The sequence below is a fragment of the Manduca sexta genome, chromosome 27 (assembly GCF_014839805.1).
Source record: "Manduca sexta isolate Smith_Timp_Sample1 chromosome 27, JHU_Msex_v1.0, whole genome shotgun sequence".
Lineage (NCBI taxonomy): Eukaryota > Metazoa > Arthropoda > Insecta > Lepidoptera > Sphingidae > Manduca > Manduca sexta.
The window spans coordinates 6,924,931-6,946,652 of record NC_051141.1 but is presented as its reverse complement, the minus strand read 5'-3'; the positions used below and the strand labels follow the sequence as shown (position 1 = coordinate 6,946,652).

The window sequence follows — 21,722 nt, the reverse complement described above, 5'->3', positions numbered from 1 at the left end:
TTTGTATCGTACCGACATAAATTGTGTAATGTTTATATAGTGTTTTATTCCCAATACAAACCGCTATAAAGTGGCAGCCTAACGTGGGACTGAATTGTGTGAGTACATACGAAAGGACACGTCCACTTCGTTCGGTAAATTCCGCGCCGAAGTTCGGAAGTGTAGGTATTAGGTACTCGTTACGAGCCGCGTGCGCCAGTTCTTTGTCGGCGAATGTTCGCTGAAATGGCCACGCCTACTTCGTCCAGTACAAGCGTCGTAGGCCTCGTGCTCCGAGTGTCGCGACGAACTTCGTGAAGTATATTCGCTACGCGTCGTGTGTACCGGACGCCGGTAATGTGTCGGCGAGTGTTCGCTGAAACGGGACGCTTACCTTGTCAAGTAGATTAAAGCTCGTCTGTGGGTCGTCGTGTCGGTCAATGTTGGACTACAAAGAGAGTCACGAGACGTGTATATATGCCTACTGGGCGTTACATCAGTGACTTGTGCCGCGTATTCGATGTGTTCCGTAAAACTTTTCGTAAAGTATTATTACTATCAGTGCATTGTACCTAGTTACTTACTGTTACCGGTGTGCATCCTGGACTGCATATTGTTTTGGACAGTGAGAGCTACCTAGTTTGTGCATAGATAGGTACCTATTTTACGGACATTGACGTGGTGACGACGTTGTGGCAAAGTAGTTGTTTTTTTTTTTTTTTACCCAGTTTTGCCACCTGGGAGTGCAGTGGTTTATGTGCGTCAACGTTTAATTGTTTCGATCGTGTTGTGACGAATTCTACGATGGTGCTAACGCGATCTCGCGCTGCGAGCCCGTCGCAGGTCGGGGCTGCGCCCGAGGCCGCGGCGCCGCCGCCGCCTGTGGCACCTGTTGAGGGTGTCTTCGAGCTCCGGGGACCATCGTCCGGCGTTGCCCATGGTGATTGTATCGCTGGGGCTGCATCGAGCAACGGTGCACCGCCGCCTTCGTCCGACGTGCCGGTGACAGGTACACCGCCAGTTGCTGGCGCGGTAGCTACCGCCGCTGGCGTGGTCATGTTGACCAATGAGCAGCTGATGCTGCTTCTGGATCGAGTAAGTGGAAAATCGTCGGTAAGTGACACCACTGTATTAAATAATCGGAATCTCTCAAAATGCACTGCGCGCTTCAACGGCGACGGGTCGTCAGATGTCACGGCTTTTATTGACGCCGTGGAAACTTACAAAGAATGCGCACGCGTCGAGGACGATATCGCATTGAGAGGACTGTCAATGCTCTTGACAGACTTGGCTGCGACGTGGTGGCAAGGTGTAAAGGCCTCGACAAGTTCTTGGTCAGAGGCGATTGCGGCACTAAAGAACACTTTTGGGCCACGTTTACCACCGCACCAAATCTACAGAGAAATCTTTAAGAGGGAGCAGCGAAAAGGAGAGGCGACAGATTTGTTTGTTTGTCATGTGCGGGCATTGATCGCACAGCTGCCGCATTCGACATTGGCAGAGGAGGTACAGTTAGACATGGTATATGGACTTCTTCACGTCGGTATCCGAGAAAAGGTACCCCGCACAAGTTTCGCCACCTTCAGCGAGATGTTGACGTGCGCTAGACGGGTCGAAGATATTATGAGGGAAAGCCGTGCGCCATCATCCTCATCAACATCGCATTCGTCGCCTTCTCCAGGGTCATCAGCGCCAATGAATAAGAAACGACCCTACTGTGTATACTGTAAGCTGTATGGCCATTCGAAAGACACTTGCCAACGGCTCAAGGATAAAAGGCCAAAGGAAGGCAGCCCTGATGGCGAAAAGGGACGACCTACAATCACCTGTTTCGGGTGTGGCGCGCCCGGGGTGATTCGTTCCAATTGCACCACGTGCAAAGTAAAGAAGGAAACTGTGGCGTCAGTGTTTCAATCGGTGTCCGCGAGTGCCGTCACACTAGGTTCGCGCGTGCGACCAGTGATTAGTGTTTGGATTAATGGTTGTAAGGGCCAATTGCTAGTGGACACTGGTGCGAAGCATTCCATAGGCAGTGCTAGTTTAAGGCGTCACTTAATTAATAACGGTCATGTATTTGAATCTGTTTTATGGAACTTAAATATGCTGATGGTAATTCAGTCGCTCAAAATGTTGAAGTAGCGCATGTTGATGTTAAGGTGCGAGGGATATCGGTGTTAGTTAGTTTCATAATGTTGCCATCTGCAACCGAGAGTCTCTTAGGTATGAATTTTATTCAAGGTGTTGGCATGGTGTTGGATTTTGATTCGGGGGTGTGGTACATGGAACGCGACCGGACGCCTCAACCGCTTTGTTTTGAAAGCGCTTCAAGCCATTCGCTTGGCTGCGCATCCGTTAGTCTCCGCGAAGACGAGGGTTCCCATCTGGACTTGTACCAACGCGAACAGCTTTCCACCCTTCTGAATGCTCATGAAGACATCTTTACTCCGGGGGGAGGACCAACAAAATTCGCACAACATCGCATCGATACTGGAGATGCTGCGCCTGTCGCAGGTCCTCCTTATCGCGCTTCTCCTGCAAAGAAGGAAATTATTAAAAAGGAATTGGATAGGATGCTGGAAGACGGAGTCATTGAAGAGGCCGAGTCTGAGTGGGCTGCACCCGTAGTTTTGATACCTAAGAAAAACGGTGAAGTTCGTTTTGGTGTGGACTATAGGAAATTGAACCAAGTGACACGCACCGACCAGTACCCTATACCAGTGATTGACGAATTGCTCAAGAGCACTAAGGCAAAGTGCGTGATGTCGACTATCGACTTAAAAGCTGGTTATTGGCAAACGGAAGTTGCACCCGAAGACCGTCACAAGACTGCTTTTACTACGCCTTTCGGGACGTTTCAATTTCGCCGTATGCCATTCGGACTAAAGAACGCACCAGCGACGTTTCAGCGTTTAATGGACAGAATGAGGTCTGGCCTGAAAGATGTATGTGTTCTTACATATCTTGATGACATCTTGATTATTTCATCGGATTTAGATAACCACTTAGAAGACTTGAAGCAGGTTTTTGATAGGCTTCGCCTTTTTAATCTAAAAAGCAAATAGAGAAAAATGCGCGTTTGCAAGAGCAAAAATCACTTACCTGGGACATGTGATATCTGCGCAGGGCATCGAGCCTGACCCCTCGAAGGTAGAAGCAGTCGTGAACATGAGGCCTCCAAGGAATTTGAAGGATTTGAAGACGTTCCTACAGACATGTTCCTGGTTTAGAAAATTTATTCCCCATTTTTCCGAAGTTGCACGTTCTCTTACGGACTTAACAAAAAAAGGTCGACTGGCAGTGGGGGGAGACCGAAGGTAAGGCCTTTGAAGAGTTGAAGCTTCGGCTCTGTAAGAGCCCCATCCTCCGCCAGCCGGATTTTAATGAACCGTTCATCCTACGTACGGATGCTAGTGCTTTCGCCTTGGGAGCCGTGTTGATGCAGGGCCCTAACCCTGCTGAAGAAAGACCCATTGAATACGCCAGCAGACTATTGATCCCGGCAGAGCGGAACTACCACACTACTGAGCGAGAAGCTTTAGCGGTAGTGTGGGCACTAGAAAAAGTTCCGAGGATACATAGAAGGTGCACGTGTACAAGTGGTAACAGATCACCAACCGCTGAAATGGTTACTCACGTTGAAAACTCCCAGTGGACGATTAGCACGATGGGCGATGAAAATTCAGTCTTATGATATAGAAATCGGATATGCTCCTGGCCGCGTAAATGTTGTCGCGGATACGCTCAGTCGACCAGTGATTGATGATGTGGAGGAACCATCCTCAGCCCCTTGCAACATCTGTCCGGTGGTCGTGGACTTACCACGGAGAGGACCGGAGGAGATTCGGGCCGCCCAGCTGGAAGACCCGGAAGTTAGGAAAATTATTGAAGATTTCGAAGACACCTGTAACTCTGACTCTGCAGTGCGCTGGACCGATAGAGGCTTTTATCTTTCACAAGGCGTATTATACCGCTGTGACCCTGACGGAGAGTCCGAAGAGCCTCAGTTAGTCATTCCAGAATCCCTACGTGCCGAGCTCATGCACGAACTTCATGATGCGCCGACGGCAGGTCACCTGGGGATCGAACGCACTCTGAAACGAATTAAGGAGAGATTTTACTTTAAGGGTATGAGGACTCATGTAATCCAATACTTGAAGTCCTGCAATGAATGTCAGAAATATAAGGCCACGAATTTGAAGCCCGCAGGCCTCATACAGACCCCGGTGCTGCATCAGAGATTTGAAGTGCTAGCAATAGATCTCTTCGGGCCGCTGCCCGAAGGCCAACGAGGAGAGAAGTGGATCTTACTCGTGGAAGATACCGCCAGCCGCTGGGTCGAAGTATTTGCACTATGTGATTCGACTGCGGAGACGTGTGCCAAGGTTCTTATTGAAGAAGTATTTTTGCGCTACGGACTACCACGCCGTGTAGTATCTGATAATGGTAGCCAATTTGTATCGGCGGTTATGCAGAAGGCTATGTACGTTCTGGGAGTGCAGCAGTCATTAATACCTGTGTATCACCCGGAAGCCAATCCGGCCGAACGAAAAAACCGTGAGCTAAAGCAGCTTCTTGCCATATTAATTGGACCGGAGCATAGGCGCTGGCCTAAGGTCCTACCTGCGGTTCGGTTTGCCCTAAATAGTGCGCATAACTTGTGTACGGGACAGTCAGCTGCTTACCTGACGTTTGCTCGAGAGATGCGTTCGCCGATGGCCGTGCACACGGACATACGGGAAATTGTGTCCGCGCAGAACTATGTGCCACAGATAACGCCATATTTGAAGGAATTTGCCCGCGTATTAGTTGAAGTGAAACATAGAGTCGAAGACCAACAAGATCTCCGAAAGGCTGCTGGCGACCGTCATCGTCGGAATGTTCCACCTTATGAAGTGGGAGACCTCGTCTTGGTGGAGACGCACTTTGCGAGTAACGCCTCTAAGGGTTTTACCTCCAAGTTCGCCCCGCGGCGTGAGGGGCCGTATCGCGTCTCCAGGGTCGTTACTCCGACGACGTTTGAAATCGTAGATTCCTCTGGGGAGATAAGGGGAAAATACCATGCCAGCGCTTTGACACCTTACGTAGGGGGAGATAAAGTTGTAAGGCATCCACGCCGACGTGGTCGTCCAGCCAAGCCACGGTCGGGACGCCCTTGTGGCTTGGGGGGGGAGGATGTAGCGAACATCCCTATTCCTCGCACCCCACCCCTGCTCCCGCGGCGGCGCTCGGGACGACTCGCGGAGCGTGCCCGCGCGCCTGTTTAGTCCGGCCCCAGTCACCATCGAAGCGAGGCGCGTTCCGCGGTCGCCCCGCGCCCGCCGTCTTGTACGGTGGCGCGAGTTTTGTATTCGACCCATAGATATAAGTATTTGTACCAAATTAACGTCCTTTGTATCGTACCGACATAAATTGTGTAATGTTTATATAGTGTTTTATTCCCAATACAAACCGCTATACTTGTACTTAAATTCAAATTTATATTTCGTTTAAATATTTTATATTCTTAAATTTATGGAAAATTATATTTTTACTAGAACAGACGAAGGAAAGATCTCGGTAGGGAATTATAGTTGATAAGACAACACAAATTGGGAGTTGAAAAGTTCGTTCTGTTGATAAATGACATTGTTTATCTTGTAATCTAGTTTAGTAGTACAATGTACTGAAAACCCTTAACAAAACAATTAAATCAAAATTTGATACTATGACATCAAAAGTAAATAAATTTTGTTTGCAATATTAGGTTTTTTTTGGATAGCTATTTTCTCGCCCCTATTGATACCTAGCTAATTTGGTTGGGATAAAAAATAGCAATAAAAAAGAATTGCATGTTTCTCTTCTTGAACCTAGAACGCTAAATTGAGTTCATTATGATTTAAATTTATATTAAAATGTTACAAACTTCTATAGCAAATATTTTCATAGATCGCAAGTCGCAGTTGACGCTAGGAACGTGCCAGAGCAAGTATCGTAAACAGTTGCTTCCATTACACTGTTGGCAGGTTTAAAGTTAATGCGCTACAATGTACCGAGGAACTTTTCACTAGGATCTTGTAAAACATTCATAAGCCACTAAGCTGAAATGTTATGGAGCACTAACGCGGGATCCAAGCGGCACATTGTTGTAAGCGCAATTCTATGAATAGCCTCTTTGTGTCTGCCTTATTGTGTGAGCCCTTGAATGGAGAATCTCAAGGGCCGTGGGTCTCTTTCGGCAGAATCAATTTTTATTTTTACTAAGGGCCCCCTGATAACGGCCATTATGTTTGATCCTTTGCGGCGTTTTAATGCGTAAAATAACGCAATCTTCCAGATTACCTTTGAGGAAGACATAGAGGGAAGGAACAACTCGGCAAAGACCGCGTAATCCTGGCTTAGGAAGCCGCTCCGGCCTGCCGTGGATACCTCGCCTGCCTACATAAACAACTACTCAAATGAAGTTACGTTTGCGCTGTAAATTTGTATTTTATGGAAAATACATATATTATACCAAAACAAATTCGATAAGAAAATATTTTCGATAGTAAACAATATAAATGTGTTTCCGGGATTAGTTTCTATTATGGCGAAGGATCGGCCTGTGTCAGAACATAACTTAAATTCTAAATAACACAATTTAACCGACGCCATATTCGAAATACGTAGCTCCATCTATAACGAAAAACAACTTAAAACCTTGGTCTAAATGATGTAAACATCATTTTATAATACTCATTTATTATTAAATAATGAAAATAAAACCACAAAAAACGTTTTTATTCTATTAAACTTCTCACTCTAAAATTGAACTCCAAACAAACTTATTTGAAAAATAACAATTTTGTTTTTAAATTGGATCTTGTTATCTTCAAGGTTCTAAGTCATAAAATTGTACATAATGTCATGAATGCAAATAATGATGATCAAAGTGCGACTGATTGATGATATACACAACCAAGTTGGCTTTAGCGCTCATTGAACATAAACTAGGAACATACTGTACTGAAACTTGGTTTACGGAACCAGCTGTTACCGCTCATGTAGCAGCCCCAGTTCTGTATTCAAACTGAAGGAACGCCTACTTCCAACACAAGAACACAATGGGTTACTATAAAAATTTAACGCTAGCTAACAAACAGCACTGTGTTATACACTAAACTACATTAACATAACCTTTATGCTAAACAGAGCGTTGAAGCTACAACAAGAAACTGAAATAAGGAATCATTTCAATTAAAGCCTTGAAATTCTAACCTGATCATCGCAAATAATAAAAGTGTCCCTAAAACTCAAAATTTATTTTCAAAGTTCTTAAGTGAATCAAAATTTTATGAATCGTCGAAGCGAAATGTTAGAAATTGAATTTAAATTGTTTTACTTGGAACTGACATTGGGTAAGCTTGATAGGGCCTTATAAATACCGAAGGTATCATTTGTACAAAACTAAGTGGTTAATTACAACTATTTAGCCATTTAGTACTACATTTACTACTGTCCACAAGTAACCTATTGAAGACAATTTGTTCAGAAATGTGCACACAGTTATAAGACATAAATACTGCTGTTATTACACACACTCACGCCTTTTATCCTAGAAGTGGAGGTGCAATTGACACACTTTCCGGTGTATTTACTACGTCCCATGATGTGATTGGGGGCCAGCCTACCGCTATAGCAGGCGCAAATACGTGACTCAGGGCTGATACTGAATACAAAATCCAATATCACTTTACCTGATTAGGGAATCGAAACCAAGACCTCAGTACTGCAGTTGCACCGTAATACAACTACACCACTGCGGCAGGCTACTGATATTATTTATCTATAATATATTTCAGACGGAGTGGGGTCGGTGCAACACGTTTTATGTCCGGTCGGCCACCGTATGATAATAATTTGAGGAAACCAACCTCGAAAAAAATTGTATTATTAAAGTCCACACAAGGTTTTGCCAGACCGGGGATAACAACCTAGAACCTCACACTCCGGTCCACAATGCCCCATACACTACTGCTAGACAAGAAGTAGACGAAACTAACTATATATTACAAACACACTCAAATAAAACTATATAGGTGCATGGTCTAAATAATTACTTTCTAACCAAAACCCGTCATTGTTAACGTCTCCGGCAGCAACAATGCATTAGCCGAAACTTTGTTAAATAATTTTAAGCTTTGATGATCGCTACATCGTCTTTTATGAAGCTTACTATTACAAAGTTACGAGGCTGACAAGACTCCTTATTTGAGAATATGTTCTCTAATTATTTGGATATTTGGTTAGCAGAGATATAAGATTGCAAGGCGACGATAATTTACCTCACCTTTAATAAACTACATAGAAACAATATCAGGGCCCTTATTCTGTATGATAGTGTAAACGCGTAACGCGGCCGTGTCATGTTATCTTCGAGAAATGTGTGTGGAATGGTATTCTGTAAGCCAAAATTCTATAGTCCTAAACATGATGCGTTGTGTTACGTGCTTGTTACACACTGTCAAAATAACGTGCGGGATAGAGAATAAGGCCCCAGGTGGTTTATAATTACATAAAAAGTTTTCATGACAATTTTAACTGTATTTAAAAAGCAAACTCATCTATTTTGGTCTTTGTATAATTGGAATATTTTACAAGATGAGGTCTTGGGGTCAATCCCGGGTTGAATAATTATAGTATTCTGCTCAGCATCAACCTGTAAACTGAAATTAACTATTTAATAGGTTTAACAGATTTTTTAAAAATAAATATTTAACTGCCTTTTTTCTTGTTTTAATATAAAGAAACAGTCAAATTTCAGGATTCTAGGTCAACGGAAAATACCCTATAGGTTTTGATTCCCTTATAAGATCGCAAAGTATGTAGTATGTCCACAAGGGTCATGTTATTTGTTCGCGTTGACTTACAATTTTATTTTTTTCACAAATGTAATAGACCGTAGATCTTAATATGTATCTATTTGGTATAATTCAAACTTGATACCTATACGTGAGAAAAGGGGTTTTGACAGACAGCGGGATGACTAAGTGATCATTTTGAGGAATGGAACCCTAAAAAATTATATTAACAAAACTTTTTCATTATTTTATTCCAAGTAATAAAAAGAGAATATTATTTTTTAAATTTAATATAAAAATTAAAATGTTTTCTGCCCGACGTAAAATATATATTTTGCACGCACGTTTTTTCTACAATTATAATTTCGCTCCTATATATTACAAGTTTAAAAATCGAGGTGTTAACGTAACGGATACTCTCGCTTAATTTATCTATGCACACTTCGCATCGGCAATTATTATAGGATTATGTTCTGTCCTACATAAGGCAAGTTGCAAACTAGGACGTCACGAACCAATGACATGGTTATTTATCAACGGCCTATGTCATTTCTTACCCTGTGCTTGAGTAAGTGATGCTCGTCAATGACTCATTACTTATTCATTCGGAAGAGATTGCGTTTGTCTCACGCTACTTGATTAGCGTTGGAGCTTGTTTGAACATTTCTGAGCACTGAAATGGTTCGATTCCACTGATGCTTATGTGGATCTCAAATAATTTCTCTAAATTCTCCTCACCTTGTGTAAACAGGATTCTATAATTCGCTCTATTTAGACAGTATCGATTAAGGTAAAATCAATTATTTTCGTGATTAAAATACTGGTTATCGCTATCACCATTGGAGGGTATGTGGACCAGTTGTGTTAGTTTCACCGTTCTTAAGGTTAAATGTAGGCACAGGGGAGTATAGCGTTATTGGTGGTAGGTCTCTCATATTTGAGAGTCCGCCTGGGCAGCGTGTAGTCACTGTTGTGTTCCGGTTTGAAGGACATTGTAGCTAGTGTAACTACTGGACATAATAAGACTTAATATTTCATGTCTCAGGATGGCGAGCGCAATGGAATATCAAACAATACTTTGTGATTCAAGGTGTTGGATGGTGTTTCTACTGTTTATGGGTGGTCGTATCGCTTACCATCAGGTGAACGGAAAGCTCATTTTGGCATTCAAAGGTATAAAAAAAATGTAATGCACCCGCTCATTTGCTTGCTTTCTAATATAGAAAAATATTCACTGTTCCCAGTTTTTTATATTACAAAAACTATTATTTGAGTATAAAACGTATACAAAGAGGTAATCCTATGAATTAAGAACAGATTTTTAATGGTATACGATGTTTTTTTGTTATACCGGTATGAAAAATCAAAAGCGTAGAAAATACAATTTTATTCCCCGATAAATAATTATTTCATCAAATAACTTTTGTGTTTACGTTTAAAATGTTACCAATGGTCGCATATTACTCAAAATGCAACCGCAGTTCGTTAAAACAGTTGTAGATTATTATGATAATTTTGATCCGTTATTAAAAATATCTTATTATGTAAAATACTTATATAACTAAAAAAAACGTATTTATTGTTACGAATTATCACTTATGGATAGATATATTTTATGGATATTCAAAATTGACGAAATTATAATTAACATTTTAATGTTGATTTTAGGATCCTAAATTGTTGGTATAGACGTCTAAGCCTACGTAAACTCTTGTATTTCTTTCGCTAAGTATTCCGTAAGTATATATTTTATTTTCTTTCGATTGCAGTCAAGAAAAGTTACGTTTCATATGTTTCCTAGATGCATAATATAAATAGTACAAATCATAATTACCACCATCAACCTAGTACCGCATGGCGATATGATAGAGATGATGATAAATCGCAGCAAATAATAGGAATGTGCGTTGCAAACCAGCCATGCGAGAAATCTCTATCCTTTCCCATTGACTTTCCATCGTAAATATATATTCTGTTTAGTCCACGTAGTTCGTATAATGTAAAATAATTTATTAGCAAGCTCTAAGAACTAAAACATAAATCTTGTTTTTTTTTTAAATAAAATTGTTAGTGTTTGCTACGACTTTGCGACACAGTTGCTTCCATTAAAAAAAATAATCAGATTAATAGTTGCGCTTTTGAAATACATAAATGCTTTTCTTTAGCTCACTTTATACTAATAAGAAATACAGTTTTATATCGACACAAAAAATATAATATTTATTATTAACCTTATTCTGTATTACTTACTTACTTAAAATTATAATATTCCCAATGTTAATCTGAGTTCTGACTACGCCTCCACTTCACACGTTCAATATTAATGGAGTGTGAACTGATATCGCGAGATTCACAAGCCAAGTCCACCTGTTATTTCACACGATGGTAAAAGAAAATTGTAGCGACGAAGACTTGCCGAGTTTATTAAATATACAAATGCTTTTATACAATTTTGTGTATGTTATATCTGTACATATTGTGGAATTTGGGACATGTTTATTCTAAGTAAGATCATAGGTATTTTTACAAGCTATTATTTACTTGCAATGTTTCTATAACACAATTATGGTCGGGTCAAATCTAGCAAATTCATTTTAAAGCACTTCAACCGATTTAGATAAATAATTTAACACAAGTTTACTTTGGATGACAATGTATGCTTAACTTAGTAAAAATATTCTAAATCTAATACGGCGGACGGCTCAAGATAATGCACTAGTTATTTTGTTGTGTACGCCCAAATGGATATCAAATAATAGGGTTTATTGAGAATAATACATAAAGCAAAATGTCTATAGTCTAAATACAATATAGCAGACCGCCCTAAATGGCGGATTAGTATTTTTTTACGCACTCCTATAACATGTGTGTGTGGTGGTCAATTTAAGGGTTTTTCTGACAAACAATAGATGTTTTTGTTCTTTCTCGAGCATTTATTTGAATGTTCGAAGTAGAGATAAAGAATCACTATAGTATGCTTGTGCTGTTTGTTTTCTATAAAACGAAAATTTACGTTATTGTAACATAAAGCTAATTAATTTAAATCTTAAATAAAATTGAATGTAATGTTTTTGATGTAGTGCCTGTACTTGAACAAAAAAACTTACATTATCCAAATTCGTGCCCTTCAAGTATCATCACCGCTAAATGATACGTAACAAAGTTTAAAGAAAATTAAATCTAACAAATATCTACAGCTATGACAAACATCAAAAACGGTGTTACCCAAAATAGTTTTTTACACACGGTCATTTTGTCATTGTGTTACTAAATTAAATCACATATTTGTCTGCCTGAAAATTACACATTATATTACTTTAACCGTAGATGTAAAATAAGTGATTTTCGTACAAAATAAATAACAAAACAATGCAATTTTGATATGACATGCCCTAATGCTACCGGTGCTACTTTAATAAAATTCGTTCGAGTGGCACTTTAATTCAGACTCACACACATACGATATTCGCACTAAACTACAAAATGATCAAAAGTCAGAAAACTTAAATCGGGATTTCTAGTGAAAATATTATTTATTCATGGATGATACTTGACACGTTCTTATCAGAGGTCTTGACGAGTATGTGTTTTCCTCCAGGAACGCTTTGTCAACATGACCCAGTATAAAAAATAGTACATTAATGGTATGTAGTCAACGAAGCTGTAGATGGTGAATACAATTAGCACAGAATATGACTAACTTAATTTTGCGCTCAGCGATTCACTCTTGTTCTAATGTTGGCTTTATCAAGCCCCGTTCCAATAGCAAGCGTTTAACACACAGTTGCAACAGTTACATTCACACAATTTCTTTTTAAACACGGTATAGCAATTACAATGCTATCACCAGTATTTTACTCTATAAAAATATTTTTCATATACCTATGTTTATTTAAATCTGTCGATTAAACTACTATATATGCTTACAAATGCTTCAGATGTATAAGAAATAAAAAAGATGTTATAAATAAGCAAATATTTTGTTTTACATCTTTATAACAGTGGTGGTTGCAGATTGAGGTTCTTTAAAAACATGCATAGACCAACACACAGAACATATTCAGACGGGATAATAATCTCACCTTGGCTTGAAAGGTGATGCCGTAATGGAACGCCTCGTCCGGGTGCAACGGGATCCTCGGATCATATTCATCGTTCGGCACCAGATTGTACTGCTTCGTGGATGGCATTTTTCTTCGCCACTTTAACAACTTCATGGGCGCTCGCTTCCACGTCTTGGCCTTAAACACCACACGCACGTATCGTGTCTTGTATCCTCTCCTGAACATCGAGGATTACTCTGAGCTTCCACTTGCGATCATAATACAGCACCACACTGAGTTATCTGCAAAGAAATATATTCCGTAAGTACAGTACTATACAGTGGACATAGACCATTTTCTACAGAGCAATTGACCAACTTGAATAGAAAATGGAAAATATCGAATAAAGTAAAGATTATATCTATATATATAAAAATGAATCCCTATTTCCCTTGGTCACGCTATCACGCGTGAACGGCTGGACCGATTTTACAATTATTTTTTTTTGTTGTGTTTGTTATTGTCAGAAGGTTCTTATGAAAGAAAAAAATCAAAAAATTGCGCTGAAAATTAGAAAATTTAAGAAAACGTAACGAAAATTTTAATTTATATAACTGTCAATTGTTTGAAATAATTGTCAGCGATTGACAGAATGCGCGCTGCAAATTCATAGTTAAGACGGGACAACGTCTGTCGGGTCAGCTAGTCATATATAAACGCCAGTTATGTTTCAGAATAACTCGTCGATCATATAACTTTCGTAAACTAAAAATCGCTGTACATTAGGATAATATACTATAAGGGACGCAGACAATAATTTTTCCATTCCAATGTTATGGTCTCACACGGAAACAGCCGCGAATGGTACAGCTTGTGTGTTATCTCGTATATTATATTCTCACGGGCAAGTTGGGTATGTTTCACAAAAATTATATAATAGATACTAACTACATCGCAGTTTGTACAAAGTAATCATCGCTCATGCGCTTTCATTAAATCGTTTAACACAAGACATAAGGTATATTTACTATTGATAAAATGTGGTAAATAGATGTCAAAAAGGAGTGAAGAAGAAGATAAAAATTTAGATCAAATTGATTATCAATTAAAACAATTGAACTTATATACTTATACCTAAAACCGTAGAATATAGTTTAATAAAACCAGTAGATTGAAATACATAATAGTTTAATGAGACAGCGTCGGACAAAATTGCCAGCGAACACCTAACGCAACTAGCGACGATCGATTGAGAAGTTACACCAAGCTTCTTAATCATGGTCCGGGAATACCAATTAGTTTTGCTTTGGTTAGCAACGGGAAATTAACTTACCGAAGTATCTATGTGAACTGTAAACCTAGGGATCGGCTCACACATTAGATTATAAATTGCTATGACTATTTCTCAAAATAAATGTAAGCAACGATATATTTTTTACCAAATATTGTTACGAAATTTTCTATCGCATCTATTTGTTTCTTTGATTCTCGTTATACATTTGTAGACACACAAATGTATTAAATAGAAACTGCCCACAAACATAACAAAAATTATTTGAACTTTGATAACAGTTTCTATTCGACATTTTAAATCAATCCGAAACAAGATAATTGCCGTTTGAAGCAAACGAATAAACAATCATCTTTCATCACCATGTTAGATAGGTAAAAAAATACATTTGACTGAAGGAAGAAATTGTGACGTGATAAAATATTTTTGTTAACACTTCTAGGTTTACGAAAGGTAGATCAACATATTTATATACATTTATTTCGGGGTATATAAATATGTTAAATTTTGTAAACTAGTGTAATTTGTGTAAATATAACAAGGCACAAAAAACAATAAAGCTTACATACCTATAACTCAAAGTCGAACAGATAAACTAGGTATGTTATTGCAACAGTAAAAACAACGCAATGTACTTTAAAATGGAAATAATAACTCGTCCACTATCACGAAGACATAATAACAGCTATACTTGAAATATGTGCCTAGAACTAATCACAAATGCAATTTCGCTTGTGGTTGCAGGCACATAAACCAACATAATGTGAAATGGTTCAATAGAATTTATCTAGGATTATTAAAAAGTTGGCTTAAGTACTCGGCTATATTCGGTCACAGTGCCTTGTAAATCGTCTAAAATAAATATAAACAACGCTTTTTATGAACATTTCACATTTATTTTAAAAACTATATTTATTCCATTTATTCTTAATCGCATAACTCTCTTTAAATGAAAACTGCGTAAACCTAGTAAAATATCAATATTTATTACATAATATTTTGTTTATATGCCATCGGAGTTCTATTCTAAAGCGTAAAATGTAGTTTTAGTGTTATCTTATATTTATATCAGAAGCACTTTTTAAACATCCATGTAGATAATGCATAGGTTATTACCGATGTAACTCAAGAAGAAGAAAGTCACAAACATTTCCACTTCGATACATAATCCAATACAACTTTCGGATAAACTTCATTCAAAGTAAATAACATTGAAAGAATCCAATTGTTATACAAGACACTGAAGCAACGGAACCGGGGAACTATATTTTTGTTTTCAAACTTAAATCCCTGGATAACGGATCGTGGATAAACACGTAGGATAATAATTGTTTTTCTTATTAATGTCGATATGTATTAGAGCCAATATTTTCTAACAAATTTTTTGGTAATTATTAAAACAGATTTACAACAATAGAGAGAATCTCTTATTTTTATCATAATCCCTCATATAAAAGATAAAATTGAAAAATGCATTAAAGTACCTATTTTTTAAAATGGACATGTTAAGAACTTTATGGTTGTGCTTATAAATATATTTTCCTTTCATAATTGAGCAACGGATGGAATTTCAAAAATCTTTTGCGTGATACTTCATTTATGTTATAAAGCAAGTCGTGTGCAAAAGGAGTATACTCGTACATTCAGCTGGAACGTGTGGAGTCTGATTAGGGTTGCTAGATTTTTTTCAACCTATAAGGGATAATATATAAGGGATTTTTTGTGCCTTGTTATATTTACACAAATTTTTATTATTACTGAACTCAAAAGAAGTCAACCAATCATGGCTTTTTTTTTTTTTTTTTTTTTTTTTTACGTAGGTAAATCGTCAGTTGACTATCTCCGGCCTTGGGATGGGCGGGAGAGCGTGTCAGACTTTTACTGACTAAGAACCTACGGTGTTCCCATCCTTTGCCTATGTGCCTAGGTCCAAGATCCGGTGGCATTGAGACCTAGGCAGGCACCGGCCCTAAAGGGCCCCGCAAATTATGCTGACACTGCTCTTCGAGGCGCGCGTGGAACACTACGCGCCGTACACACGGAGCCGTTAGGTGTTTCGGGCGACGAGCTACCCAATGCTCGTCACCCGACGGTCCGCGCCTACGGAGGCCGACGATCCTCAGCAGACGTTCGACGCCCGCGTCTTGTGCGTCTGCCGTGGCGGATGGGACGTTGGGCGCTTTGGCGCTGTATCCGTTCCAACCAATCATGGCTTACGAATTATTTCCCCAACAGACAAAAAATCAGAGAAAAAATATTTACAAGTTTTTTTATAGTGCGAGTTATTTTTGTAAAAATATATTTTTAATTTTAATTACATACTTTTAATATGGGCTACTGCCCAGTTTAAATGGGCGAAAAATACGGAATTTCAGTTTTTTACCCGGGACAAACAAGAAACAAAATATTTTGTGATATTTCTTTTTCGGTGGATCAAGTCAATTTTAACATAACTTTATTCCTTTTAACTTATCTATAACAATCAATACCATTATAATTAAAATTAAAAACACGTCAACTCATTTTTATTAAATTTATTAAAAACCGAATCGTATTGATATGTATACGAAAATTCGAACGTTGCGTGCCTGAGTACTTGTCAATCGTAGATCGATCGATTCACGGGACAGAGTTTGTCCCGCCGGGACATTTTAAAACATTCCTAAAATACGAGACGCCCCTGTAAATACGGGACGCCTGGCAACGCTAAGTCTGACAGACATGAGCTCTCCTCTACCAACTACACGTATTAAAAATATCAAGAGTAAAAAACATTTCCAATTCGAATTTATCAAAGAAATCGGTAAAAGCCAGCATCCGATGATTTGTACTGTCCATGATAGTTCCCTATAAGGTGCAATCAGACACTTCGTTAGAAACATTTCAAGCAAGCGCCGCGCCGCGCTGAAGTTCGTCGGAACGCCCCAATATTGCATTAGTCTATTACCGCACCTTGACCTTTAGCATCACTTTGTTATTTGAACTTGCACTAAATTAAATGCAAATCTCTGGACCAAAATATATAGAGTAATTTGACTAGGAAAAATTGTCTTTTACTTTATAAACTGTTTTGCGGTTTATTAAAATTTAGGTCCAAATAATATAATACTCCGTCTGCTCAATCGCAACACAGTCCAAAAAGCTTGGCTTGTGTATGACCTCTCGTTGTTAAGACAAGCGACGTCAATCCGATCCGATCCGATTGCATTCCCTATAAAAATATTGTCTAGTCGGTATTTCCCCATGTCAGTCAGTCTTAGCGAAATTCATTATATTGTTTCCACTAAGCTTCCAATTTATTCGTGCTGTTTATATTTAAAGAAATATTGTAAGAACAATCTGAGGGGAAGCGGAAGGCTCTTATTCCCAGTCCAATAAACCGGATAATTGTGATTCGCAGTGATAGTTTAACGAACACCAGGATTTATCCTTCGTCCTCCAATCGGAAAGCAATTTTCTACAATGAAACTAGGTTTTAACCAGTTGTTGTCGGTTTATAACTAGATTTCCCCGCTCTGTATACATTTAGAAGTTTGCGCAGTAGAGTTCCGATTGTTGGTAAACTTGTAACTTCGTTCAGATATTGACAAGTTTTCCGACAAGATTTTCCAATTAAATACAGAATTTTAATTTAAACCATTCAATTAAGCTATAGCGGTATTGCGACGGAATGTTCAAATTCTGTTATTTCTGATTGGTATGATATAGGCATACAACGTGGGTTCACTGAAGAAACATATAAATGTCACTATTGAATCTGAAATTCGATATTTGCCACAAAATTTTTGTAAAGCAGTAAAAAACTCTTAAAGATTTATGATAAATATGAAGAGGAATGCGAATACAAGCAAATCACAGTGCCGTGTACGCGAATTTCTTATATGTAATCCGGCTTATATGGTCCTGTCGTTTTTGTAACAGAGGTAAACGATTTCGATATTGCGTACCAAACAATATAATATCTTTTCGTTGTTTTTCTCTTGACTTTAATATAAAGCTTTGGCCTGAAGATAAAACCAATTGGTTCGACGGAATTCGACAGGGGTTTAGTTAAACCGCTCTCTAATCGTCAAATATCAAGTTTCTTTATAATATTATAGTTTTAGATTCATTTATGAATCAATGATAATTTTCGCGTGGTAAAGACGTGGTTATAATACTGCAATATTCGTTTTTATTCATTTAACGTTACAAGTTTAATAACATTTTACTAACAAAACATTTTCCGTTCACCGACTCCACTTTCTTAATTGTTTAAGTTGTAATATCAACTTAATTTCTCTTTAGCAATCAACTCCTTTTATGGCCTTCTCCTTGAAAACTTTCTACTTAGCTTTTATGACACTTTAAGTGATTAACAATGAGAGGCAAGGTAACATCATAATATTAAAAAAAATTGACAAATATTTCTTATTAACGACTAAACGTGAAGAAAGTGGTCGTATCGAAAATGCCTTAAATCTCGTTTGTTTGAGGACTTATGAGTAGTTAGACTTATGTTGAACTAATTTGTAAAGAAGATCATTATTTCTAAACTTATAAAGAAATTTAACAAGCTTATTAGAATTGTTATTTTTCAAGTTTGCACGGTTGGCTTCAAATCGCTCTCGCCAGCGCCAGGCTGTCACTAAACACAAAAATTCCATTAAACATCCTCGAAAGTATTTTATTTCACATCAAAACTGAAAACAAGCTTAATACTTTTGCTGGCCTACGGAAACTTAATATTTTTTCAGTAAATCACCCGTGTGCGCGTACAGAAACTTTTCTCATTTATGTTTAAAAACTTGAATGGTTAAACAAAAGCTATGCAACTAAAAACATAACAAAACGTTTTAGGAATGACATAAAATGTAAACGGACAACGCAAATACATCTCAACTTGAAACTCAAATATTGTCTTTCCTAATTAAATTACGAGGAGCGATAAAATTTCCGAACCTTTTGACCAAAGGTTAGGAATTCGGACAATCTAACAAAAAGGTCAGATTAGTGGCTTTTATACATTAGTATCTTTCACTGTATGCCATAAATCGTATATATATATATATATATATATATATATATATATATATATATATATATATATATATATATATATATATATATATGTGTGTGTCACGCGGGTAGATGCACAAGCAATAGTATATATAATAAAAAGGCATATCGATCTAAATCGGTCAGTAAATTTTATTCTTTTACAAGAAATGATTCCTTTATAGAAACAGTGACAATAAGAAAGTTTCGTGTCTTCTTATTTAAATTATATAATATATTTTATTAGTTATAAGCATAACTCATAGATCCCAGCACTTTATCATAACTTCAAAGGTCATATATAAATACAATTCTCAGAACTGAGCAAACGAGTTGCAATGCAACAAAAATTAATTCTTAACAAACAGTAAACCTCTTGACCATGAAACAATAAAAAATACAACTATTTAACCACATGCATTTTAAATAAGAACTTGCTTCTTTATCCTTTTTTATTGTAGGTATTTTTGAAAGTTAATTCATACATTATAGATATTATTCAACCAAATACTAAAAATGTTCATTATAATTTTTTGTAGATTTAATTATAGTTATAATATATCTGCTCAATTCATTTACTAGAACTTACAGCCAATAGCTAAATCTAGACGCGATAAGGAAAACATAGTTAAACGACGTTAAAATTAAAAGTAATTTGCAAAGCAAGCAACAAGAACTTGATGACCCTATCAAAATAACTGTCGACGGTTCTAAAGTTACGGTTTACTTCGAAGACTGTCTTATTAAGGAGAATCACGAATAATTACTTCGACAAGCTTTGATTAAGATGATAGATAAATTATGCGAAAGTTTTATACCGTAACCACTGCTACTAAAAGGCTATAAAATATCCATGACGAGCAACTGCCCGCGACTTCGCCTGCATGTAAAGACTTTCTTCTTACAATGGTCGCTAAAATACTGTACGAAACCAGTGCCATCTATTTAACTATAATTTCCCTTAAGAGCCCGTCACCGGGAGAAAAAGTAGTCAGTGTGTTAGTCCAAGACATGGTCTACCCACGTGTCAAATTTCATCCGAAACCGTTCAGTTGTTTTTGCGTTTACGTATTACAAACATCCAAACAGTTTCACAAACTTTCGCATTTATAATATATAACTAAGATTCGTAAAGAAATAATTGGGTGTTAATAATATATCCTACTAGTTATTAGGATTTTTAATTGTCAAATTGTCAAAACATTAATTAGATTTATTGTTATTGTAATTACAAATATATTGCTTTGTCCTTGGTATACAATGTGGTCATCAATAAATAATAATATAAAAGAGGTAATGTGCTAATTGCAAGGCTTATATGTATAGTTATATATAAATTTTAATAATAATATTATAAACTATCTTCCAAAAATATTTTATAATAATATGATGTGTAAACACGCTACCTACATATATATCTACAAGTTAACTTTAATTATATATCTTTAAATTAGACAAACTCGTAATCATCAAATGCACCAACTTTCAATGAAAGTAGTCACAGACAACAACGCAGTCTGCAACAATATAACCAACAAATATAATTAAATAAGATGTTCAGAACGGACGTATGTAAATTATGAATGTCGGCGCTTTATTGCAGACATTTTATTTTATTTATTTTTTATTTATTTATTTACATCAAAACACACCCATTACAGGTTACCCCAATTCGACTGGCGGAATTATAATAACATAATAACTTACAACTATATTCTATAACTAAGTATATATAAAAATAAACTATATAACAAAAAAAATTAAAGCTAAGAATAACATGTTTTACAAAAGCCAATAGACATTGTCGCTTCTTTTGAAAAAGATGGGATCATTGAATAACCCATGTTACTCTTTCGAAGCATTATTATTTGAAAGCTTATGTAGAATTGCTTTGTAATATTAGCGAAGACACGGTGGATTGTTACGCTAAACGAATTTCATTGTATTGAAAATTGTTACTAAATACTTGTTTATTATGCGTTACGTACTATTACACATATCATCAACTCTATACTACTATTAAATATTGTAGGTACCTAATTAAATTTCCCGAATTAGTAAATATCAACGATCTGTATAAACTCCATAACATGGAATTGTTTAACGAAATAACAATCACCAAATTACAACAGCTAAGCGTCGCTTTTATCGCTGAGCGCTGACAGTGGAATAAAATAAAGCGCTGTTCAACTTTACTGCGACATTATTCCCATAATAACCTTTAATACACGTAGGCAGTAATCGTAAGGGATCGCAAAATATACGAACGAGGCAACATTCTGTTCGTCATAAAAACTATGAATAAAAAAATTACAGCTACTTATCGTCTGAAATGCTGATGGCTGTATAAAATATTAGTAAACTGTATTCATTATAATAAATATAATAAACCAGCTTTATATTATATATAACGCTGTAGGGTGTAATTCAATTGCCTGTTCAACTGAAACAGGAGAATAGGGAACCTCAATGAGCATCAAATTTATTTATTTTACAATTTGTCTGAGGGAAGCGGGGCTCGTTTAGTGCATAATAAGTCTCTCTATTACTCACGGA

The 21,722-nt window shown here is 37.3% G+C and overlaps 1 protein-coding gene across 1 annotated transcript in view; it reads right to left on the bottom strand.

Annotated features, from left to right (window-relative positions):
- Positions 1-21,722, bottom strand: part of LOC119190882 (carboxyl-terminal PDZ ligand of neuronal nitric oxide synthase protein-like) — a 203,451-nt gene that overhangs the window by 136,246 nt on the left and 45,483 nt on the right. The window contains exon 2 of the mRNA XM_037444130.1: positions 12,878-13,140. Within this exon, the coding sequence (XP_037300027.1) occupies positions 12,878-13,084 (207 nt within the window). The 5' untranslated portion in view covers positions 13,085-13,140. The remainder of the gene's footprint in view (positions 1-12,877; positions 13,141-21,722) is intronic.